General features: G+C 44.2%; 2 protein-coding genes across 4 annotated transcripts; both read left to right on the top strand.

Moving 5' to 3' along the window:
• Positions 1-1,730: 1,730 nt before the first annotated feature.
• LOC128349266 (claudin-34-like) lies at positions 1,731-7,713 on the top strand. 3 transcript variants are annotated; one of them, XM_053305302.1, is made up of 3 exons: positions 1,731-2,204; positions 4,064-4,228; positions 6,458-7,713. In XM_053305302.1, exons 2-3 carry the CDS (start codon positions 4,152-4,154, stop codon positions 7,443-7,445), a joined length of 1,065 nt encoding a protein of 354 aa, XP_053161277.1. In that variant the 5' UTR covers positions 1,731-2,204; positions 4,064-4,151; the 3' UTR covers positions 7,446-7,713. The 3 variants fall into 3 exon arrangements, with proteins under 3 accessions (XP_053161277.1, XP_053161278.1, XP_053161279.1); XM_053305303.1 differs by lacking the exon at positions 1,731-2,204 and having other exon boundaries at positions 4,044-4,228; XM_053305304.1 differs by lacking the exons at positions 1,731-2,204; positions 4,064-4,228 and adding an exon at positions 4,731-5,298.
• A 9,985-nt stretch (positions 7,714-17,698) lies between these two features.
• Positions 17,699-21,288, top strand: LOC128351123 (claudin-34-like). The gene is made up of 2 exons (XM_053310293.1): positions 17,699-18,873; positions 20,033-21,288. The coding sequence occupies exon 2, from the start codon at positions 20,052-20,054 to the stop codon at positions 21,018-21,020; it is 969 nt and encodes a 322-aa protein (XP_053166268.1). The 5' UTR covers positions 17,699-18,873; positions 20,033-20,051; the 3' UTR covers positions 21,021-21,288.
• The last annotated feature ends 2,564 nt before the right edge of the window (positions 21,289-23,852 follow it).

Raw genomic sequence — 23,852 nt, 5'->3', positions numbered from 1 at the left:
ACTGTGCAACTATCACCTATTCTCTTGACCCTTGCTCAACTTGGCTTATTTTATCTAACAATCAGATTATCTGAGAGGGTCTGGTAAACATAATAAATACTTCTCTGAGGAAGGGCAGGATGCCGCCTTGTCTTAAGGAGACTATCATTAGAATATACTGGGGGGGGGGGGAGAACCTACATTGGACCCCTCAGATTTAGGCAACTATAGGCCCATCTCTAATGTTCAAAGGTTGGGCAAGGTGATTGAGAGAGTGGTGGCCTCTCAGCTCCAGTTGTGGACGAAACTGATTATCTAGACCCATTTCAAACCGGCTTTCAAGCAGGCTTTGGGGTTGAGACTGCCTTGGTCAGCCTGATGGATGATCTCCAACTAAGTATTGACCCTACTGTGTGACTCTGCTGATCCTTTTGAATCTCTCAGCGGCTTTCAATACCATGACCACAGTATCCTTCTGAATTGCCTGAGGGAGGTGGGATTAGATGGCACAGTTTTACAGAGGTTCCATTCCTACCTCTTGGGTAGATTCCAGATAGTGTCAATTGGAAACTGTTGCTCTACAAAGCAAGAGTTACTATATGGCGTTCCACAAGGCTCCATACTGTCTCTAGTGCTCTTTAACATCTTCATGAAACAGCTGGAAGAGATCATTACGAGATTTGGTGCAGAGTGTTATCAATATGCTGATGATGCTCAAATCTCTCCCTATCAACTTCATCAGTCAATGGCATAACTTCCCAAATGGCCTGCTTGGAGGCAGTAATGGGCTGGATGAAGGATAATAAACTGAAAGTGAATCCAAATAAGATGGAGGTACTGATTGTGAGGAGTCAAGACATGAGAGATGGTTTCTATCTGCCTGTTCTAGATGGGGTTACACTCCCCCTGAAAGAGCACATACGTAGCTTGGGAGTGCTCCTGGATCCAAAACTTTCTCTGGTTTCTCAGGTTGAGGCAGTAGCCAGGAGCACTTTTTATCAGCTTCAGCTGATACATCATCTAAGCCCATTTCTGGAGGTAAATGACCTTAAAACAGTAGTACACATGCTGGTAACCTCCAGGCTTGACTACAGTAATGTACTCTACATGGGGCTGCCTCTGCATGTCGTCTGGAAAATACAACTGGTACAGAATGTGGCAACCTGGTTGGTCGCTGGAACAACCCCAAGGGTCCATGTAACACTGATTTTTAAAGAATTGCACTGGCTGCCAGTATGTTTCTGAGCGAAATACAAAGTGCTGGTTATTACCTATAAAGCCCTGAATGACTTATGTCCAGAGTACTTAAGAGACTGCTTCCTTTGTCATGAACCCTGCCATCTATTAAGATCATCTGGGGAAGTCTGGTAATGGTTGTTGCAAGCTTGTCTGGTGGCGACTCAGAGCTAGGCCTTCTCTGTGGCTGCCCCAGGGCTTTGGAATGCACACCCTGTCAAAATAAGAATTTCTCAATCTCTGATTACTTTTTAAAAGACTCTTAAGACTACTTGTTTTCTCAGGATTTTAATTAAAACTAACTTTAAACTATTTAATTGTTTAACTCTGTGAATTGTTTTAATTGTTTTTATTCTGTGAAAGTGTTTTGTTTTATTTTTATATTGTAACTTAGATTATGTACACCACACACACGTCTATCTATCTATCTAGCTATCTATCTATCTATCATCGCCCGGCGGTATATAAATATGATTGAGTGAGTGATAAACAAACACCTGTGACAATTGCAAGCTAGCATCTTCCCTGCTGGATGCGATGGTGAAAGGACTTGGAGTGCTTAACTACAGTGTGACTTATCAGAGAAGATGAGGAATTCTTGGGCAGAGCCCAAGCATAGGCGGAATTGGGGGGGAGGGCAGGGCACGTGCCCTAGGCGCCACTGAGGTGGGGGCGCCATGCCAGCTGCTGCCACCCCCACCCCATTGCCCACCTGCCCAGCCCCAGGGCCCCTCAGCCACTTGCCTCCAGCTCCGGCCTAGGATCGGCAGCGAGGCCTAGGATCGGAGCAGCCTGCAAACTGCAGAGCTCTTCTCTCCCCGCCTCTCAGCTGATCGGCGGGTGGGCCGGGCTTCCAGAGAGGCCTCCGAGTAGGCCTCCCTGAAGCCTGAACTCGGCAGGCCCCAGCAAGCCAGGAAGGAGGCTGGCAGAGCTCCCTGCAGCAGACCCTCCCTGCAGCAGACCAGACCATCCAGCACAGCTTTTGCAAGGTAGGCTGTGAATTCCTTTTTGTGCTTACCCCCATATATAGGGATCTGCTTGCCATAGGGCTTTGATATGGGGGGTGGGGCGAGACTGAGAAGTCTCTGAATATTTAATTTAAAACAGACTGAAAAATGTGCTGGCTTTAAAAAGAAAAACTATCTAAGGCCTATAAGTGGCTTGTTTCATGTCAGAAAATCACAAAAACGTCTGGAACAAATATTTATTTATTCATTCATTCTTTCTTTCATTTATAAATGCACTTATGTTCAAGTTGTTTTGCAACCCAGAAGGTCTGAGTGAGAACTGTGAAGCATGTGTTGTGCTTTTATTTTATTTTATTTTTCTTGTGTGTGAACTGCTCTCCAATAACTTGCAGGGACTTCAGGGTAAATCTGGCCAACATGTGAATGCAGCACCTCCATTCCAGAGGAGATGTGTGTTAAAGGGCTTTAAAAGCCTCGTGTGAAAAACCTCCTGGAATCAAACTTTACTGAATTTGTTCAGAATTCTGAGAAAACAAACATAGGCTCACCCTGCATGTTTGAAAGTCTCCTTTGCTAATCTGCAGCGAGGGGGCCATTTTAATAATTAGCATTGCCAGTGTGTTCTAGGCATGAAAAGTAGCACAAATATATAGTACTGAATGTATATCACCTATATACTGTGAAGTGTGCATGTGTGTATTCAGTGAAATGTATTTCCAGGCAGCATACTTATTTTGAAATATCAGACTTAAATCCTTGGGGGCCTGGGATGTGTGGAGGCCCTGGACTTTGAGGGGCTGGGGGCCCATTTTAAAATCCCATCTTGGCCCATTCCAACCTTGCTCTGCCCCTGGCGGTCACTACACATGGGTTTCTGCACAATACCTGCACAGAAGAAACTCCCATGTAGAAAATGTGTCTCTTGTCAATTGACCCTGAATTTTTCCATCCATGACTGGGATATTTGAGAGTTAGAGTCAATCATAAAAGAACAGAATACTTGGGTGAAGGACACATTAGGATGGTTGCCCCCAAAGGTTATTGGATCCAATAGGATTCCAAGAAGCCTTGGAAGGCTTTAAGGTTGGTTCTGCCAGTGATTCTGTTGATGCCATTGTTCAGACTTGGAATAATGAACTTACTAGGGCAGTAGACACAATCGAATAAATAAATAAATAAATAAATTGCTCCTAGGCGCCCTCTCCAACCTGCTTCTAAATTAGTCCCTTGGTATACAGAAGAACTTAGGGGGTTGAAGTGGCAAGGTAGACAGCTTGAGCACAAGTGGAGAAAGACTTGGCTCAAATCTGACAGATTACAACACAGAGCACATCTGAAAGTCTTTGCTCTTGTAACATGTGCAGCAAAGAAGCAGTTCATTTCTGCCCGCATTGATTCTGTTAGCTCATGTCCAGTGGAGTTATCTAGGGTTGTGAGAGGGCTAGTACTTGTCCTTCATCCCCTGAATGAGTACTTATACCCATCAGTTACCCTTTAAAAAAACCTTTAAATAAGTTCTTTGCAGATAAAATATCTTGTATTCGAGCTGAACTAGACTCTACAGTTTTTATTTTATTTATTTTTACACTTATATCCCACTCTTCCTCCGAGGAGCTCAGAGCAGTTACTGCAGAGTCTACTCCTATGGTGCGGAGCAGTAGCTCCCCTTGTGTGGTCAGGTGTGGAGTCAGCCAAGCTGCGGCCTGGATCCAAGCCCCGTCCGGCGGCCCCTCCAATGATATCCCATGCACTTGACATTATGCACACAGGGTGTGCCCTGAACGAACACCCCCCCTACAAGCTACAAGCGAGTGCTTGCCAATCATTTTCAAGCAGTGTTTGCTGCCTGAAAGCGTCTATTCTCCTTTCTCTCCCTCCAGAGGTGACATCATGTGACATCACGCGCAAAGGGGACATGACCTCAAGCTCCAAAGAGCCCGAGCGAGCGCTTGCTGCCTGAAAGCATCTATGCCAGAGGTCCAACCATACTGGACAGGTCTCACCAGAGGAGCCAGACAAAGAGTGCCTCTCCCATCAACAATATGGTGAGATGTAACTTTAATAAATCTATACTGGATCGGTCGGCGCCTGGGTCAACAAGGACCACGCCAGGTGCTGGAGTCCCTGGACATCTGGTGGCAAGTGGGCTACAGGACTCAGGATCTTCAGTTGAGCAACCAGGGCTGGAGACTGCAAGGTTACTGGAAGAAACATCACTTAAACGGAAAAAATATACGATTTATTATTTATTTATTTATTTATTTATTTACACAGTCAGACAGGTGTTATGGACTGGTTTGTTTTATCCAGACATTGAGTCCTTCCCAAGGACCTGGGATGGCTGAATTTTATTGTCAATGTTGTTGCTATTGTTATAGATATCGTCGCAGAATATAGGCTGTTCCCAGTAAAGTTGCATTATTATTATTATTATTATTATTATTATTATTATTATTATTATTATTTAATTAATTAGATTTCTATACCGCCCTTACAAAAATGGCTCAGGGCGGTTTACACAGAGAAATAACAAGTAAATAAGATGGATCCCTGTCCCCAAAGGGCTCACAATGCACCTGCAGGGAGTGGTTCCGTGCACACCACTACTCTAAAGTCAGGCAGTCAGGCCTTCATGTACTTTCATTTGGTTGTGATTACAAATTACACACACACACACACACACACACACACACACACACACACACACACTCTAATTTGCAATAACAAATATTTCTAAATGCATTTTACATAGCAAATGGAATATGAAACAATTCCCTGTCCCAGAAGGCTTCCTTCTCTAAAAAGAAGCCCAAGGGAGACATTAACAAGATCCTCTGGGAAGCTTGCAGTTCTAAATTGAATAGGCACAGTTGCTCTCCCCTCGCGAAAAATAGGACCATCTCCCCTTTAAAAAATGTGCCCCTTTTAAAGTTAGCAGGGTGGTTGGCAGCATTCTAACCGGCTCAGAACTCTACAGAGGAGTTGCCGTGGCGCCCAGCTCAAACGCTCACAGGTCTTCCTTTGGCGAGGAAGGCAGCTTGAAGACCTGGATCTTTGCACGCTACGCTCTTGAGCCATACATACTGGTACATGCTACAGTACTTCGCAGATACATGTAAGTATATGCTATTAAGAGCTCCCACCTTCCCAAAGAGTAAGAAGTCCAGTGGTAGCGCTGCACCATTTTCTTTGGCTAAGAAAGCACTTGAGAATTATATTGTCCATGTAATAATGGGTTGTATTTCCAAGACTAAAAGTAGAGCATAGCTGAAGCCATGGACTTCTGTCGCAGACAGTAAAACTGCTGATCCTGCCTCAGATTCCCAAAGAGAACAATTGCTTGGACTCACAGCTTTCCAGGCTGCTTCTGGTCCAGCTAAACCTAAACTACCTCAGATTCTCTCTCCCTGTCTCTGCACCTGTGAATTCCCCCACTCTCTTCTGACTGATTTAATCCTCCTCCACCAGTTGCTTTAAAAATACAGCAACTGAAGGCTGCTGAGAAAAGGCCATTCATTGAGGTCATTTACACAATCAAAAAATGGGTTCTCCCTGGTTTTGGGAACTCCCAATTTTCAGTTGTGAGGAACAAGGTAAGAGGAAATCCTAGGTAGAAGTGATTGTGTGGAAGCAAGGTTGTGGGAAACGCTACCCAGGTTTTCCTCCTACATTGTTTCCACAGAATCACTTCTACCCGAGTTTCCACCTACCTTGCTTAATCACAAAATTGGGAGCACATGGTACACACCTGCCAAACCCTGCCACAACACAGGTTTTGGTTGTGTGAATGACCCAGTGACTTTGGTCAGATGTCTGTGAGAGAGAACTGCAGCAAAAGGACCATTCACGGTAATCAAGATAGCCAAGCTTGTGTGGGTGGGTGGGTGCAGATGCTGCTCAAAGTATAGAATCCGCTCCTTTTCTGGGCACGTAACCTTTCAACCTAGTCTTTGAATCTTGACCTGTTGACCGCTTTCCCAGGAGCCTTTTTTACTTCCTTGTAAAAGGACTGTTGGGAGCTTGGTGGTGGGGCAGTCTAAGTAGCTTCCAGAAGTCTGCATTCAAAGGTGGGGAAACAGTTCCTGACACTTATAATGGAAGAGGCAGCAGACTTCCATTCTTACGTTTGCAGGTGGGATATGTGATGTTCTAGAACAAGGTTCAAAGCTGAACAGGGTCCTAATTGGTGTCACTCCTTGTCCAAACTTTAAAAGATGTACTTACATGTGTATAATGGCATATACATATATATGTGTGTGTGTGTTTTATCCCAGTAAATCTGCAGTTTCCAAGATGGGCGACGTCGTAATGAATACCGTAGCGTCAACTGGTGCAGTATTAAAAATTAAGAAATGCCTGGCTGAGGTCAGCTTCTTGCAACTTTGTGCCTTTTTCCTGAGCCTTAGTGGATGGCTTATGTGTATGACATCCGCAATCCTTGTCCAGTGGAGAGTGTGGCACTTTAGTAACCACTATGGTGGAACCAGCATTGCTTGGATTGGGATTTGGGAAATCTGCCGTGTCGATGAAGATCCGTCTATTGATGAGCAAAATCGCATGAACTGTACAGCATTCAGCAATCTACACACCTTCCTCCCCAGTGAGATTATAGCTGCCCAGAATCTCATGGTACTCGCTACCATTGCGGGGGCAGTGCAAACAGGCTTTCTCTCTGTGGCCTTCTCCAATATATATAGGAAGGAAAAACAGAGAAAACACGTTGCCAACCTTTTTTTGATTGCAGGCCTCCTAAATTTATCATCGGGAATAGGTGTCTTCATTCCAATTGTTTGGAATATGGTTTCCGTCTTGTCAGAAGTGCCAATTTTCTTCCCTGAAGATTTCCATTTACCACATAAACCAGAATACCAGTATGTTGGAGCTGCGCTTCTGGTTGGGCTGATTTCTGCAATTTTCCAGATCTTGAGCGGATGTTTTATTCTGCGCAGTAAGCATTTGGCAGTCAAGAAAATATCAGCAATGGCAACAGAGGCATCTGCAAGGGCAAGTGAAACCACTCTTTGTCAAAAGTGTTCATTGTCCTTAGTGCCTAAAACCCCAAAGCCAGAGGAATCTGCTTCTGTGACCATCGACAGCCCATTGGACGTGCGACGCACTGAAAACCCATCTGTGATTGTCCAGATGGATAACTTCTCTGAAGACGTGACCAATCCCAGAGAGCCTGTTCCATCATTGCCCCAAAGTCACATTATATTGGTGACTCCATACATTGAACCAACAGTTGGTGATGAATCTAAATAATCAGATTCTAAACACACCAGGACATGAACTGTGAACATTTGAAATTTATTGAAACCTTTGAAAGGGATAGTGGGTCTGTTTATGTTGCAGGAATATTTGTTTGTTTGTTTGTTTGTTTGTTTATTGCTGTAGGGGTTGTTTTTATACTTTGGGGATAACTTTTGTGCTGTTAACAATAATGGTTGTTTTCATGGTATAGGCTACAATTATCTTTGATAGTTTTGTGTTTCTCATCTTTTATTAAAAATATCCACCTATTTTAATCACATGGTTGGCTCTTGCTATTTCATTAGTATGAAACAATGTACAATACCTTGATAACTAAAGTGCCACCCGGTCACATCACTGCCCTGCCTGAATACCCAAACCACAAGCAATTCAGGGGGTGGGGACTTCCAACTATCATGAAATTACCACTTTAATGATGGAACACCTATGTTGTAAGGTTCTTACTCTAGTGTTTCTGGCTGATCTGCCAATGAAAGCAATTAACTATCCAAAATGATAGAAGGGATGATTAGTTTCTAAAGCTAGAAAAGACAAAGCGAGAGCATATTTGTGAGAAGAACCATGGACCGATGTTCTCACTAACCATGCAGAAGTGCTGCATGCAAAGTACCTGCATGCAAAACACATAGATCATTGCATGGAATCTAGAGCCTCACTGACTAGAACCTATAAGTACTTAGGTTTAGTTTTTCATGCAAATGGGACATGGGGAACATGCTGCAGCAAGTGCTCAGAGGAGCGCATCTGCTATATTAACCTTTTTCCACACTAAAGGGGGATATTTTATCCCAGAGGCTTTTAAGGTATAACATGCTAAAATATTGGCACAAATCTGTTCCACCTGTAATTTCAAACCTATGGAAGTGGTCCAGTCTAGATTCCTTCATGCCATATTTCAGGTGCCTAGATGTGTCTCGAATGCCATCCTATACCTTTAAGCATAACCAGAGTGGAGGCCCTGGGATGGCCTGGGCCATTTAATTGCTGGTTCAAATTACATTTCTGCCACCAGGGCCTTGCCCCCCTGGTACTGAAGGATGAGTTCCACTCTAACTGGTGTAAGAACTTCTATGATAAATTGGGTAAATATGGCTTCTCTCCACACTACTTATTTTCATTGGGATATGAGGCTGCCAAAGAAATTATTAAACAAATAGTGGATATGGAGAAGTAAGTTGATTTAATTTATGTTGCCCCCAGTAGTATTCCAGACGGTTTCCCAAACTACCTTCAGCCAGCTGTGTACTTCACAAATGTGACCACTCTAAATCAGAGGAGAGCTTTCTCACTGGTGCGGTTTAATGCCCTGCTTTCTGCCATTTTGGGTGACAGATTTAAGAAAATACTGCTCAGGAACTGGCTATGTCCATGCTGCTTGGACAATATTGAAACCATTTCACATGTTGTTCTATATTGTTCATATAATTATAGGGACATTGCCTAGATTGAACCACTTTCTAAAAATATGCCAGGTTGATGGGAAGAATACTACATTCATTCATTCATTCATTCATTCATTCATTCATTCAAATTTTCTTATATACCACCTCCTCCAAAGACTCTAGGTGGTGAACAACAATACCAGTAACAATTAATACAATAATAATAAATAAATAAATAATAAAAGGGCAAACACCTGATGAAACAGGTAGGTCTTAAGAAGGGCCTTAAAAGAAGGTGCTGAATGAATCTGGCGGGGGGAGAGTGTTCCAAAGAACTCTTATCTCCTTCCTTCTGGCAGACCAGTATATAGCCATTACAGCTGGAGTAGCAAGATGCTATGTGGCAGCTTGTAAACTGAGACAGGAGCAATTGACTAATTGTGATTGAGATCTCTGTATACTTTGATGTTCTATTATCTAGCTCTGTTGTTTTGATCTTATTTTGTTTTATCTTGATTGCTACTTTTATTTTTATTTGTTGATTGCTGGTCAGTGACCATAATAGATTCATTCATTCATAGAGCCTCACTGAGCAGGGGCCATCTTCCCTGTAGCCAGGATTCCCAAAAGTTGTTAACTACAGCTCCCATCATCTTCAGCTGCAATGGCCCCTGGCTGGAGATTACGGAGTTGTAGTCAACCACATCTGGGAACCCCTGTTACAGGGAACACTGGTGGTGTTAATGAAACTGTCCTGGGGTGATTGGTGAACACCGCTAAATTTGCGTTTGGGCTTGCATGGGGAAATTAGCTCAGAGAGGACAGTTCCAGGTCAGATTAAATCTGTTCAAAGTTGTGGACCCAGGAAATGACTGAGGCAAGATACAAGTTTCAAAATCAAAAAACTTTATTGTAGGATGGGGTACAGCTGAAAGAAATGTGTGGTTAAAGAAGTATTACTATTAAAGATACACTCATCTGCAATGAGGCGTTTTAGCTTAAAGTCCTAATTGTATAAATCCCCAGGTGGGCAAGAGAAAGAGGACTTTAGAGCAGGACTTTAGAAGACTGGGCAGATCAGGCTAGGCAAGAAAACTGATCTGGCAAGTGGCACAAAGAACTGAGCAGCGGCCATGTTCCCTGTAGCCAGGATTCCCAGAAGTTGTCAACTACAGCTCCCATCATCAGGAATTGCTGAGGCACGCCAAGGCTGTTTGTCATGAAAATAGAGTGCATAGATGCGAGAAGAGGAAATTTGCACCAACAGAGAGTCCAGTAATCCAATCAGTACTTTTAATGGGTGCAGCCTCGGTCCTTATCGCCAACTCAACCTCTTCTGTGAGGGGGGAGATTGACCTCATAGAGTGTTATCTGCGTTCTTCCTGCTGAGTTAATTGGCACATTAGCTTGCTGCTATTCTTTGCAAAAAGAGGGGAAGAGCTGCGGCAGGTTCACTCCAAGTGCAGAGTGGCCTTGGCTGGAAGTTAACTTGCTTCATTTAACTTCTGGGGTCTACTTAGGGCAGGGATTCTCCATGTTGAGTCCCCAGATGTTATTGGACTTCAACTCCCCTAATTCCCAACCAAAGGTCACTGGGGCTGGGGATTATGGGAGTTGAAGTTCAATAACATATGGGGACTCAACGTTGAGAATCCCTGACTTAGGATACCCAGAGAGGGAGGGGATGCATCTGCTCCCCTTTCCAATTTGCTTATTAGGAGCCAAATCTAGGGGAATTTGGCTCACTGTCAACTAAGTGACCTGTCCCCATGTGCCACAAAATCACCTTAAGGCTGTTGCTTGAAATTTGACAGTGCACTTTAAGGTCCTGTCAATAAGCCTGCCTTCTCCCGATGATGTTTACATGGAGAAATAGATGTGGGTGTCATCAGCATACTGATAAGACCCTGCACCATAATCTCCTGATTATCTCTCCCAGTTGTTTCATGTAGATGTTAAGCAACATTGGAGACAATATGAAGCCCTGAGGGACACCATACAAAAGTTCAGATTTTGAAGAACAACAGTCTCCAAGGGACACCATCTGGAACCTGCCTGAGAAGTAGGAGCAGAACCACCACAAAGCAATGCCTCCCACCCCAAACCCACTCAGAGGTTCCAGAAGGATACTATGGTCAATAGTACTGAAAACTGCCAAGAGGTCCCAAAAGACCAACAGAGTCACACTCCCTCTGTCAATTCCCAATTGGAGATCAGCCATCACACCAACCAAAACAGTCTGCACTCCATAGCCCACCCAAAAGCCAACCTGAAATGGGACTAGATAGTCAGTTTCCTCCAAGACTGCCTGGTGCTCGGAGGCCACCTGTTGCAGGGGAGTAACAGCAGGAGAGAGGGCATGCCCTCAACTCCTGCCTGTGGCTTCCAGCGGCATCTGTTGGGCAACTGTGCGAAACAGGATGCTGGACTAGATGGACCATGGGCCTGATCTAGCAAGGCTGTTCTTATATTCTTATGTTTCTTATGTTCTCTCAGTTACCTTGCCCAACCATGGAAGGTTGCAGACAGGCCTATAGTTGCTTAACTCTTAGGGAACCAAGGCAGGCTTCTTCAGAGGAGTCCTAATAATTGCCTCCTTAAGGCGAGGAGGCATCCTGCTCTCCCTCAGAGAAGCATTATACTCTCACAGGCCTTCTACAACAACAACCCACCCCCCCGCCCGCCAGATAGTATGAGCCATGTTGGGCTAGGGTCAAAAGAAAAGGTGGTAGGCCGCACCGTTCCAAACAGCTTGTCCACATCCTCAGGAGTCACAAACTGGAACTGATCCAACTTAACGACTTAAGAGGAGTTGCTGGACACCTCCACATCACACTCTGTAGTAATTGTGGGGCACATACTAGTACTCTTACAACCCTAGACAACTCTGCTGGACGTGAGCTTGCAAACACATTACGTGCAGAAAATAATTGCTTCTTTGCCACATGTATTGCCTGAGCATAGATCTTCAAATGCTCTTTGTGTTGCAATCTGTTGGATTCGAGTTAAATATTTTCCCATTTGTGCTCCAGTCATCTACCTTGCTGCTTCAGCCCCCGTAGTTCTTCTCTGTACCAAGGGGTCAATTTTGAAGTGGGTAAAAGAGGATGCCTAGAAGATATCCTGTCTACTGCACTGGTGAGCTTGCTGTTCTCTACTAGTGCATCAACAGGATCACCAGCAGAGTCAACACTAAATCCCTCTAAGGCTTCTTGGGATCCTATTGGATCCAATGGGCTTCTCAGATGGAACTTCCTAATACTCCCCTCATCCCTGTGAAGGAGGGGCATGACTGTGAGTCCAACCTTAACCAGATGGTGGTCCATCTAGTTCCCATCTGGAATATGTGTTTGCAAAGAGGAATCAGGGAGTTGTGCAAGTGAACTTAGCAAAGAATTGTGCTGGGAAGGCACATCAAATGCCAAGGAATGTGGACAGTGAGTGACCTGCACGGAATATGCTCTGTTTTCTTACCCTAAGAGAACAGGAATTCACCTCTATAGGGATGAAAGACACATTAGGTTGGTCTGCCCAAGAACGTTTTTGGATCCAATAGAAGCCTTGGAAGGGTTTTGAGTTTGCTCTGCCGATGATTCTGTCAACACTCTGGTGCAAAGCTGGAATAACACACTCACTAGAGCAGTAGACACAATCAAAACCTGCTTCAAAATTAGCCTTGTGGTATTCAGAAGAATTGCAGGAGGTGAAGCAGCAAAATAGATGGCGAGAGTGCATAAAGGGAAAGACTCTACTCGAATCCAACTGGTTACAGCATGGGCAGCAACAGCAATGAATATTTATATACTACTTTTCCATACAAGTTTCCAAAGTGATTTGTATAGAGAAATAAAGAAAGATGAATAAGCACATCTGAAGTTCTGTTGTCTGGATCTGTTTGTCATGCAGCAAAGAAGCAATTCTCTTCTCCCTGCATTTCTTCTGCAAGTTCATGTCCAGAGGAGTTGTCTAGGGTTGTGAGGGGGCTAGTACAAGCCCCTCCCCCTTGAATCCGAATTTGGAACCATCAGTTATCTGCTGAGACACTTTTAATGATCTTTGCATGTGGACAAAATCTCTCATATTAAGGCCAAACTGGATTCTATAATTAGGACAGAGTCTGTTATGGGTAGGGATGTGCACAGAACCGTGGAGGTGTGGTCCAGTTCCGGAAAGGGTCTCCCTTTAGGGGGGGGTTGCACTTACCCCTCCCACTACTTTCCCCCCACTGGCACTCCCTTTTTCTGAAATGATTTTGGGGCGGCAGCGTTCCTCCCTGCCACCCCTGCCCCCATTGTTAGCTGAAAATACCGGAAGTCACAAGTGCACATGTGCCTGCTGCCACACCCACGACCCCACCGTGCACATCAGTGCAACGTGCGTGGTTGGCGCACGCGCACTGCAGCGGGTGGACTTGCACTTGTCACTTCCGGTATTTCTGGCTAACGGCAGGGGCAGGGGCAGCGGGGAGGAATGCTGCTGCCCCAAAATCATTTCAGAAAAAGGGAGTGCCGGTGGGGGGAAAGTGGCGGGATGGGTAAGTGCAACCCCAAGCCCTTAAAGTACCACCCCCACCCCCACTGGCACCGGACCGCTGGACCAGACCCCATTTGAACCGGTTTGGAGGCCTCTAACACGGCCTCGTGCACATCCCTTTTGGGGATCTACAGCAACTCCTCTTATGCGGTCAGACTAGATAACTTTCAGTTTGTGACTCCTAAGGATGTGGACAAGCTGTTTTGAACTGTGCAACTATCACCTATTCTCTTGACCCTTGCTCAACTTGGCTTATTTTATCTAACAATCAGATTATCTGAGAGGGTCTGGTAAACATAATAAATACTTCTCTGAGGAAGGGCAGGATGCCGCCTTGTCTTAAGGAGACTATCATTAGAATATACTGGGGGGGGGGGGAGAACCTACATTGGACCCCTCAGATTTAGGCAACTATAGGCCCATCTCTAATGTTCAAAGGTTGGGCAAGGTGATTGAGAGAGTGGTGGCCTCTCAGCTCCAGTTGTGGACGAAACTGATTATCTAGACCCATTTCAAACCGGCTTTCAAGCAGGCTTTGGGGTTGAGACTGCCTTGGTCAGCCTGATGGATGATCTCCAACTAAGTATTGACCCTACTGTGTGACTCTGCTGATCCTTTTGAATCTCTCAGCGGCTTTCAATACCATGACCACAGTATCCTTCTGAATTGCCTGAGGGAGGTGGGATTAGATGGCACAGTTTTACAGAGGTTCCATTCCTACCTCTTGGGTAGATTCCAGATAGTGTCAATTGGAAACTGTTGCTCTACAAAGCAAGAGTTACTATATGGCGTTCCACAAGGCTCCATACTGTCTCTAGTGCTCTTTAACATCTTCATGAAACAGCTGGAAGAGATCATTACGAGATTTGGTGCAGAGTGTTATCAATATGCTGATGATGCTCAAATCTCTCCCTATCAACTTCATCAGTCAATGGCATAACTTCCCAAATGGCCTGCTTGGAGGCAGTAATGGGCTGGATGAAGGATAATAAACTGAAAGTGAATCCAAATAAGATGGAGGTACTGATTGTGAGGAGTCAAGACATGAGAGATGGTTTCTATCTGCCTGTTCTAGATGGGGTTACACTCCCCCTGAAAGAGCACATACGTAGCTTGGGAGTGCTCCTGGATCCAAAACTTTCTCTGGTTTCTCAGGTTGAGGCAGTAGCCAGGAGCACTTTTTATCAGCTTCAGCTGATACATCATCTAAGCCCATTTCTGGAGGTAAATGACCTTAAAACAGTAGTACACATGCTGGTAACCTCCAGGCTTGACTACAGTCATGTACTCTACATGGGGCTGCCTCTGCATGTCGTCTGGAAAATACAACTGGTACAGAATGTGGCAACCTGGTTGGTCGCTGGAACAACCCCAAGGGTCCATGTAACACTGATTTTTAAAGAATTGCACTGGCTGCCAGTATGTTTCTGAGCGAAATACAAAGTGCTGGTTATTACCTATAAAGCCCTGAATGACTTATGTCCAGAGTACTTAAGAGACTGCTTCCTTTGTCATGAACCCTGCCATCTATTAAGATCATCTGGGGAAGTCTGGTAATGGTTGTTGCAAGCTTGTCTGGTGGCGACTCAGAGCTAGGCCTTCTCTGTGGCTGCCCCAGGGCTTTGGAATGCACACCCTGTCAAAATAAGAATTTCTCAATCTCTGATTACTTTTTAAAAGACTCTTAAGACTACTTGTTTTCTCAGGATTTTAATTAAAACTAACTTTAAACTATTTAATTGTTTAACTCTGTGAATTGTTTTAATTGTTTTTATTCTGTGAAAGTGTTTTGTTTTATTTTTATATTGTAACTTAGATTATGTACACCACACACACGTCTATCTATCTATCTAGCTATCTATCTATCTATCATCGCCCGGCGGTATATAAATATGATTGAGTGAGTGATAAACAAACACCTGTGACAATTGCAAGCTAGCATCTTCCCTGCTGGATGCGATGGTGAAAGGACTTGGAGTGCTTAACTACAGTGTGACTTATCAGAGAAGATGAGGAATTCTTGGGCAGAGCCCAAGCATAGGCGGAATTGGGGGGGAGGGCAGGGCACGTGCCCTAGGCGCCACTGAGGTGGGGGCGCCATGCCAGCTGCTGCCACCCCCACCCCATTGCCCACCTGCCCAGCCCCAGGGCCCCTCAGCCACTTGCCTCCAGCTCCGGCCTAGGATCGGCAGCGAGGCCTAGGATCGGAGCAGCCTGCAAACTGCAGAGCTCTTCTCTCCCCGCCTCTCAGCTGATCGGCGGGTGGGCCGGGCTTCCAGAGAGGCCTCCGAGTAGGCCTCCCTGAAGCCTGAACTCGGCAGGCCCCAGCAAGCCAGGAAGGAGGCTGGCAGAGCTCCCTGCAGCAGACCCTCCCTGCAGCAGACCAGACCATCCAGCACAGCTTTTGCAAGGTAGGCTGTGAATTCCTTTTTGTGCTTACCCCCATATATAGGGATCTGCTTGCCATAGGGCTTTGATAGGGGGGGTGGGGCGAGACTGAGAAGTCTCTGAATATTTAATTTAAAACAGACTGAAAAATGTGCTGGCTTTAAAAAGAAAAACTATCTAAGGCCTATAAGTGGCTTGTTTCATGTCAGAAAATCACAAAAACGTCTGGAACAAATATTTATTTATTCATTCATTCTTTCTTTCATTTATAAATGCACTTATGTTCAAGTTGTTTTGCAACCCAGAAGGTCTGAGTGAGAACTGTGAAGCATGTGTTGTGCTTTTATTTTATTTTATTTTTCTTGTGTGTGAACTGCTCTCCAATAACTTGCAGGGACTTCAGGGTAAATCTGGCCAACATGTGAATGCAGCACCTCCATTCCAGAGGAGATGTGTGTTAAAGGGCTTTAAAAGCCTCGTGTGAAAAACCTCCTGGAATCAAACTTTACTGAATTTGTTCAGAATTCTGAGAAAACAAACATAGGCTCACCCTGCATGTTTGAAAGTCTCCTTTGCTAATCTGCAGCGAGGGGGCCATTTTAATAATTAGCATTGCCAGTGTGTTCTAGGCATGAAAAGTAGCACAAATATATAGTACTGAATGTATATCACCTATATACTGTGAAGTGTGCATGTGTGTATTCAGTGAAATGTATTTCCAGGCAGCATACTTATTTTGAAATATCAGACTTAAATCCTTGGGGGCCTGGGATGTGTGGAGGCCCTGGACTTTGAGGGGCTGGGGGCCCATTTTAAAATCCCATCTTGGCCCATTCCAACCTTGCTCTGCCCCTGGCGGTCACTACACATGGGTTTCTGCACAATACCTGCACAGAAGAAACTCCCATGTAGAAAATGTGTCTCTTGTCAATTGACCCTGAATTTTTCCATCCATGACTGGGATATTTGAGAGTTAGAGTCAATCATAAAAGAACAGAATACTTGGGTGAAGGACACATTAGGATGGTTGCCCCCAAAGGTTATTGGATCCAATAGGATTCCAAGAAGCCTTGGAAGGCTTTAAGGTTGGTTCTGCCAGTGATTCTGTTGATGCCATTGTTCAGACTTGGAATAATGAACTTACTAGGGCAGTAGACACAATCGAATAAATAAATAAATAAATAAATTGCTCCTAGGCGCCCTCTCCAACCTGCTTCTAAATTAGTCCCTTGGTATACAGAAGAACTTAGGGGGTTGAAGTGGCAAGGTAGACAGCTTGAGCACAAGTGGAGAAAGACTTGGCTCAAATCTGACAGATTACAACACAGAGCACATCTGAAAGTCTTTGCTCTTGTAACATGTGCAGCAAAGAAGCAGTTCATTTCTGCCCGCATTGATTCTGTTAGCTCATGTCCAGTGGAGTTATCTAGGGTTGTGAGAGGGCTAGTACTTGTCCTTCATCCCCTGAATGAGTACTTATACCCATCAGTTACCCTTTAAAAAAACCTTTAAATAAGTTCTTTGCAGATAAAATATCTTGTATTCGAGCTGAACTAGACTCTACAGTTTTTATTTTATTTATTTTTACACTTATATCCCACTCTTCCTCCGAGGAGCTCAGAGCAGTTACTGCAGAGTCTACTCCTATGGTGCGGAGCAGTAGCTCCCCTTGTGTGGTCAGGTGTGGAGTCAGCCAAGCTGCGGCCTGGATCCAAGCCCCGTCCGGCGGCCCCTCCAATGATATCCCATGCACTTGACATTATGCACACAGGGTGTGCCCTGAACGAACACCCCCCCTACAAGCTACAAGCGAGTGCTTGCCAATCATTTTCAAGCAGTGTTTGCTGCCTGAAAGCGTCTATTCTCCTTTCTCTCCCTCCAGAGGTGACATCATGTGACATCACGCGCAAAGGGGACATGACCTCAAGCTCAAAAGAGCCCGAGCGAGCGCTTGCTGCCTGAAAGCATCTATGCCAGAGGTCCAACCATACTGGACAGGTCTCACCAGAGGAGCCAGACAAAGAGTGCCTCTCCCATCAACAATATGGTGAGATGTAACTTTAATAAATCTATACTGGATCGGTCGGCGCCTGGGTCAACAAGGACCACGCCAGGTGCTGGAGTCCCTGGACATCTGGTGGCAAGTGGGCTACAGGACTCAGGATCTTCAGTTGAGCAACCAGGGCTGGAGACTGCAAGGTTACTGGAAGAAACATCACTTAAACGGAAAAAATATACGATTTATTATTTATTTATTTATTTATTTATTTACACAGTCAGACAGGTGTTATGGACTGGTTTGTTTTATCCAGACATTGAGTCCTTCCCAAGGACCTGGGATGGCTGAATTTTATTGTCAATGTTGTTGCTATTGTTATAGATATCGTCGCAGAATATAGGCTGTTCCCAGTAAAGTTGCATTATTATTATTATTATTATTATTATTATTATTATTATTATTATTATTATTTAATTAATTAGATTTCTATACCGCCCTTACAAAAATGGCTCAGGGCGGTTTACACAGAGAAATAACAAGTAAATAAGATGGATCCCTGTCCCCAAAGGGCTCACAATGCACCTGCAGGGAGTGGTTCCGTGCACACCACTACTCTAAAGTCAGGCAGTCAGGCCTTCATGTACTTTCATTTGGTTGTGATTACAAATTACACACACACACACACACACACACACACACACACACACACACTCTAATTTGCAATAACAAATATTTCTAAATGCATTTTACATAGCAAATGGAATATGAAACAATTCCCTGTCCCAGAAGGCTTCCTTCTCTAAAAAGAAGCCCAAGGGAGACATTAACAAGATCCTCTGGGAAGCTTGCAGTTCTAAATTGAATAGGCACAGTTGCTCTCCCCTCGCGAAAAATAGGACCATCTCCCCTTTAAAAAATGTGCCCCTTTTAAAGTTAGCAGGGTGGTTGGCAGCATTCTAACCGGCTCAGAACTCTACAGAGGAGTTGCCGTGGCGCCCAGCTCAAACGCTCACAGGTCTTCCTTTGGCGAGGAAGGCAGCTTGAAGACCTGGATCTTTGCACGCTACGCTCTTGAGCCATACATACTGGTACATGCTACAGTACTTCGCAGATACATGTAAGTATATGCTATTAAGAGCTCCCACCTTCCCAAAGAGTAAGAAGTCCAGTGGTAGCGCTGCACCATTTTCTTTGGCTAAGAAAGCACTTGAGAATTATATTGTCCATGTAATAATGGGTTGTATTTCCAAGACTAAAAGTAGAGCATAGCTGAAGCCATGGACTTCTGTCGCAGACAGTAAAACTGCTGATCCTGCCTCAGATTCCCAAAGAGAACAATTGCTTGGACTCACAGCTTTCCAGGCTGCTTCTGGTCCAGCTAAACCTAAACTACCTCAGATTCTCTCTCCCTGTCTCTGCACCTGTGAATTCCCCCACTCTCTTCTGACTGATTTAATCCTCCTCCACCAGTTGCTTTAAAAATACAGCAACTGAAGGCTGCTGAGAAAAGGCCATTCATTGAGGTCATTTACACAATCAAAAAATGGGTTCTCCCTGGTTTTGGGAACTCCCAATTTTCAGTTGTGAGGAACAAGGTAAGAGGAAATCCTAGGTAGAAGTGATTGTGTGGAAGCAAGGTTGTGGGAAACGCTACCCAGGTTTTCCTCCTACATTGTTTCCACAGAATCACTTCTACCCGAGTTTCCACCTACCTTGCTTAATCACAAAATTGGGAGCACATGGTACACACCTGCCAAACCCTGCCACAACACAGGTTTTGGTTGTGTGAATGACCCAGTGACTTTGGTCAGATGTCTGTGAGAGAGAACTGCAGCAAAAGGACCATTCACGGTAATCAAGATAGCCAAGCTTGTGTGGGTGGGTGGGTGCAGATGCTGCTCAAAGTATAGAATCCGCTCCTTTTCTGGGCACGTAACCTTTCAACCTAGTCTTTGAATCTTGACCTGTTGACCGCTTTCCCAGGAGCCTTTTTTACTTCCTTGTAAAAGGACTGTTGGGAGCTTGGTGGTGGGGCAGTCTAAGTAGCTTCCAGAAGTCTGCATTCAAAGGTGGGGAAACAGTTCCTGACACTTATAATGGAAGAGGCAGCAGACTTCCATTCTTACGTTTGCAGGTGGGATATGTGATGTTCTAGAACAAGGTTCAAAGCTGAACAGGGTCCTAATTGGTGTCACTCCTTGTCCAAACTTTAAAAGATGTACTTACATGTGTATAATGGCATATACATATATATGTGTGTGTGTGTTTTATCCCAGTAAATCTGCAGTTTCCAAGATGGGCGACGTCGTAATGAATACCGTAGCGTCAACTGGTGCAGTATTAAAAATTAAGAAATGCCTGGCTGAGGTCAGCTTCTTGCAACTTTGTGCCTTTTTCCTGAGCCTTAGTGGATGGCTTATGTGTATGACATCCGCAATCCTTGTCCAGTGGAGAGTGTGGCACTTTAGTAACCACTATGGTGGAACCAGCATTGCTTGGATTGGGATTTGGGAAATCTGCCGTGTCGATGAAGATCCGTCTATTGATGAGCAAAATCGCATGAACTGTACAGCATTCAGCAATCTACACACCTTCCTCCCCAGTGAGATTATAGCTGCCCAGAATCTCATGGTACTCGCTACCATTGCGGGGGCAGTGCAAACAGGCTTTCTCTCTGTGGCCTTCTCCAATATATATAGGAAGGAAAAACAGAGAAAACACGTTGCCAACCTTTTTTTGATTGCAGGCCTCCTAAATTTATCATCGGGAATAGGTGTCTTCATTCCAATTGTTTGGAATATGGTTTCCGTCTTGTCAGAAGTGCCAATTTTCTTCCCTGAAGATTTCCATTTACCACATAAACCAGAATACCAGTATGTTGGAGCTGCGCTTCTGGTTGGGCTGATTTCTGCAATTTTCCAGATCTTGAGCGGATGTTTTATTCTGCGCAGTAAGCATTTGGCAGTCAAGAAAATATCAGCAATGGCAACAGAGGCATCTGCAAGGGCAAGTGAAACCACTCTTTGTCAAAAGTGTTCATTGTCCTTAGTGCCTAAAACCCCAAAGCCAGAGGAATCTGCTTCTGTGACCATCGACAGCCCATTGGACGTGCGACGCACTGAAAACCCATCTGTGATTGTCCAGATGGATAACTTCTCTGAAGACGTGACCAATCCCAGAGAGCCTGTTCCATCATTGCCCCAAAGTCACATTATATTGGTGACTCCATACATTGAACCAACAGTTGGTGATGAATCTAAATAATCAGATTCTAAACACACCAGGACATGAACTGTGAACATTTGAAATTTATTGAAACCTTTGAAAGGGATAGTGGGTCTGTTTATGTTGCAGGAATATTTGTTTGTTTGTTTGTTTGTTTGTTTATTGCTGTAGGGGTTGTTTTTATACTTTGGGGATAACTTTTGTGCTGTTAACAATAATGGTTGTTTTCATGGTATAGGCTACAATTATCTTTGATAGTTTTGTGTTTCTCATCTTTTATTAAAAATATCCACCTATTTTAATCACATGGTTGGCTCTTGCTATTTCATTAGTATGAAACAATGTACAATACCTTGATAACTAAAGTGCCACCCGGTCACATCACTGCCCTGCCTGAATACCCAAACCACAAGCAATTCAGGGGGTGGGGACTTCCAACTATCATGAAATTACCACTTTAATGATGGAACACCTATGTTGTAAGGTTCTTACTCTAGTGTTTCTGGCTGATCTGCCAATGAAAGCAATTAACTATCCAAAATGATAGAAGGGATGATTAGTTTCTAAAGCTAGAAAAGACAAAGCGAGAGCATATTTGTGAGAAGAACCATGGACCGATGTTCTCACTAACCATGCAGAAGTGCTGCATGCAAAGTACCTGCATGCAAAACACATAGATCATTGCATGGAATCTAGAGCCTCACTGACTAGAACCTATAAGTACTTAGGTTTAGTTTTTCATGCAAATGGGACATGGGGAACATGCTGCAGCAAGTGCTCAGAGGAGCGCATCTGCTATATTAACCTTTTTCCACACTAAAGGGGGATATTTTATCCCAGAGGCTTTTAAGGTATAACATGCTAAAATATTGGCACAAATCTGTTCCACCTGTAATTTCAAACCTATGGAAGTGGTCCAGTCTAGATTCCTTCATGCCATATTTCAGGTGCCTAGATGTGTCTCGAATGCCATCCTATACCTTTAAGCATAACCAGAGTGGAGGCCCTGGGATGGCCTGGGCCATTTAATTGCTGGTTCAAATTACATTTCTGCCACCAGGGCCTTGCCCCCCTGGTACTGAAGGATGAGTTCCACTCTAACTGGTGTAAGAACTTCTATGATAAATTGGGTAAATATGGCTTCTCTCCACACTACTTATTTTCATTGGGATATGAGGCTGCCAAAGAAATTATTAAACAAATAGTGGATATGGAGAAGTAAGTTGATTTAATTTATGTTGCCCCCAGTAGTATTCCAGACGGTTTCCCAAACTACCTTCAGCCAGCTGTGTACTTCACAAATGTGACCACTCTAAATCAGAGGAGAGCTTTCTCACTGGTGCGGTTTAATGCCCTGCTTTCTGCCATTTTGGGTGACAGATTTAAGAAAATACTGCTCAGGAACTGGCTATGTCCATGCTGCTTGGACAATATTGAAACCATTTCACATGTTGTTCTATATTGTTCATATAATTATAGGGACATTGCCTAGATTGAACCACTTTCTAAAAATATGCCAGGTTGATGGGAAGAATACTACATTCATTCATTCATTCATTCATTCATTAAAATTTTCTTATATACCACCTCCTCCAAAGACTCTAGGTGGTGAACAACAATACCAGTAACAATTAATACAATAATAATAAATAAATAAATAATAAAAGGGCAAACACCTGATGAAACAGGTAGGTCTTAAGAAGGGCCTTAAAAGAAGGTGCTGAATGAATCTGGCGGGGGGAGAGTGTTCCAAAGAACTCTTATCTCCTTCCTTCTGGCAGACCAGTATATAGCCATTACAGCTGGAGTAGCAAGATGCTATGTGGCAGCTTGTAAACTGAGACAGGAGCAATTGACTAATTGTGATTGAGATCTCTGTATACTTTGATGTTCTATTATCTAGCTCTGTTGTTTTGATCTTATTTTGTTTTATCTTGATTGCTACTTTTATTTTTATTTGTTGATTGCTGGTCAGTGACCATAATAGATTCATTCATTCATAGAGCCTCACTGAGCAGGGGCCATCTTCCCTGTAGCCAGGATTCCCAAAAGTTGTTAACTACAGCTCCCATCATCTTCAGCTGCAATGGCCCCTGGCTGGAGATTACGGAGTTGTAGTCAACCACATCTGGGAACCCCTGTTACAGGGAACACTGGTGGTGTTAATGAAACTGTCCTGGGGTGATTGGTGAACACCGCTAAATTTGCGTTTGGGCTTGCATGGGGAAATTAGCTCAGAGAGGACAGTTCCAGGTCAGATTAAATCTGTTCAAAGTTGTGGACCCAGGAAATGACTGAGGCAAGATACAAGTTTCAAAATCAAAAAACTTTATTGTAGGATGGGGTACAGCTGAAAGAAATGTGTGGTTAAAGCAGTATTACTATTAAAGATACACTCATCTGCAATGAGGCGTTTTAGCTTAAAGTCCTAATTGTATAAATCCCCAGGTGGGCAAGAGAAAGAGGACTTTAGAGCAGGACTTTAGAAGACTGGGCAGATCAGGCTAGGCAAGAAAACTGATCTGGCAAGTGGCACAAAGAACTGAGCAGCGGCCATGTTCCCTGTAGCCAGGATTCCCAGAAGTTGTCAACTACAGCTCCCATCATCAGGAATTGCTGAGGCACGCCAAGGCTGTTTGTCATGAAAATAGAGTGCATAGATGCGAGAAGAGGAAATTTGCACCAACAGAGAGTCCAGTAATCCAATCAGTACTTTTAATGGGTGCAGCCTCGGTCCTTATCGCCAACTCAACCTCTTCTGTGAGGGGGGAGATTGACCTCATAGAGTGTTATCTGCGTTCTTCCTGCTGAGTTAATTGGCACATTAGCTTGCTGCTATTCTTTGCAAAAAGAGGGGAAGAGCTGCGGCAG

This window comes from Hemicordylus capensis, chromosome 3, assembly GCF_027244095.1.
Source record: "Hemicordylus capensis ecotype Gifberg chromosome 3, rHemCap1.1.pri, whole genome shotgun sequence".
Lineage (NCBI taxonomy): Eukaryota > Metazoa > Chordata > Lepidosauria > Squamata > Cordylidae > Hemicordylus > Hemicordylus capensis.
The sequence above is the reverse complement of the archived record's forward strand: the minus strand, read 5'-3'. Positions and strand labels throughout refer to the sequence as shown.

Coding starts and splice junctions, on each gene's coding strand:
- LOC128351123 (XM_053310293.1), top strand. CDS start 20,052: ATGGGCGACGTCGTAATGAATACCGTAGCGTCAACTGGTGCAGTATTA.
- LOC128349266 (XM_053305302.1), top strand. CDS start 4,152: ATGCCAGAGGTCCAACCATACTGGACAGGTCTCACCAGAGGAGCCAGA. Junction 4,229..6,457: donor CCTCTCCCATCAACAATATG/GTGAGATGTAAC, acceptor GTTTTATCCCAG/TAAATCTGCAGTTTCCAAGA.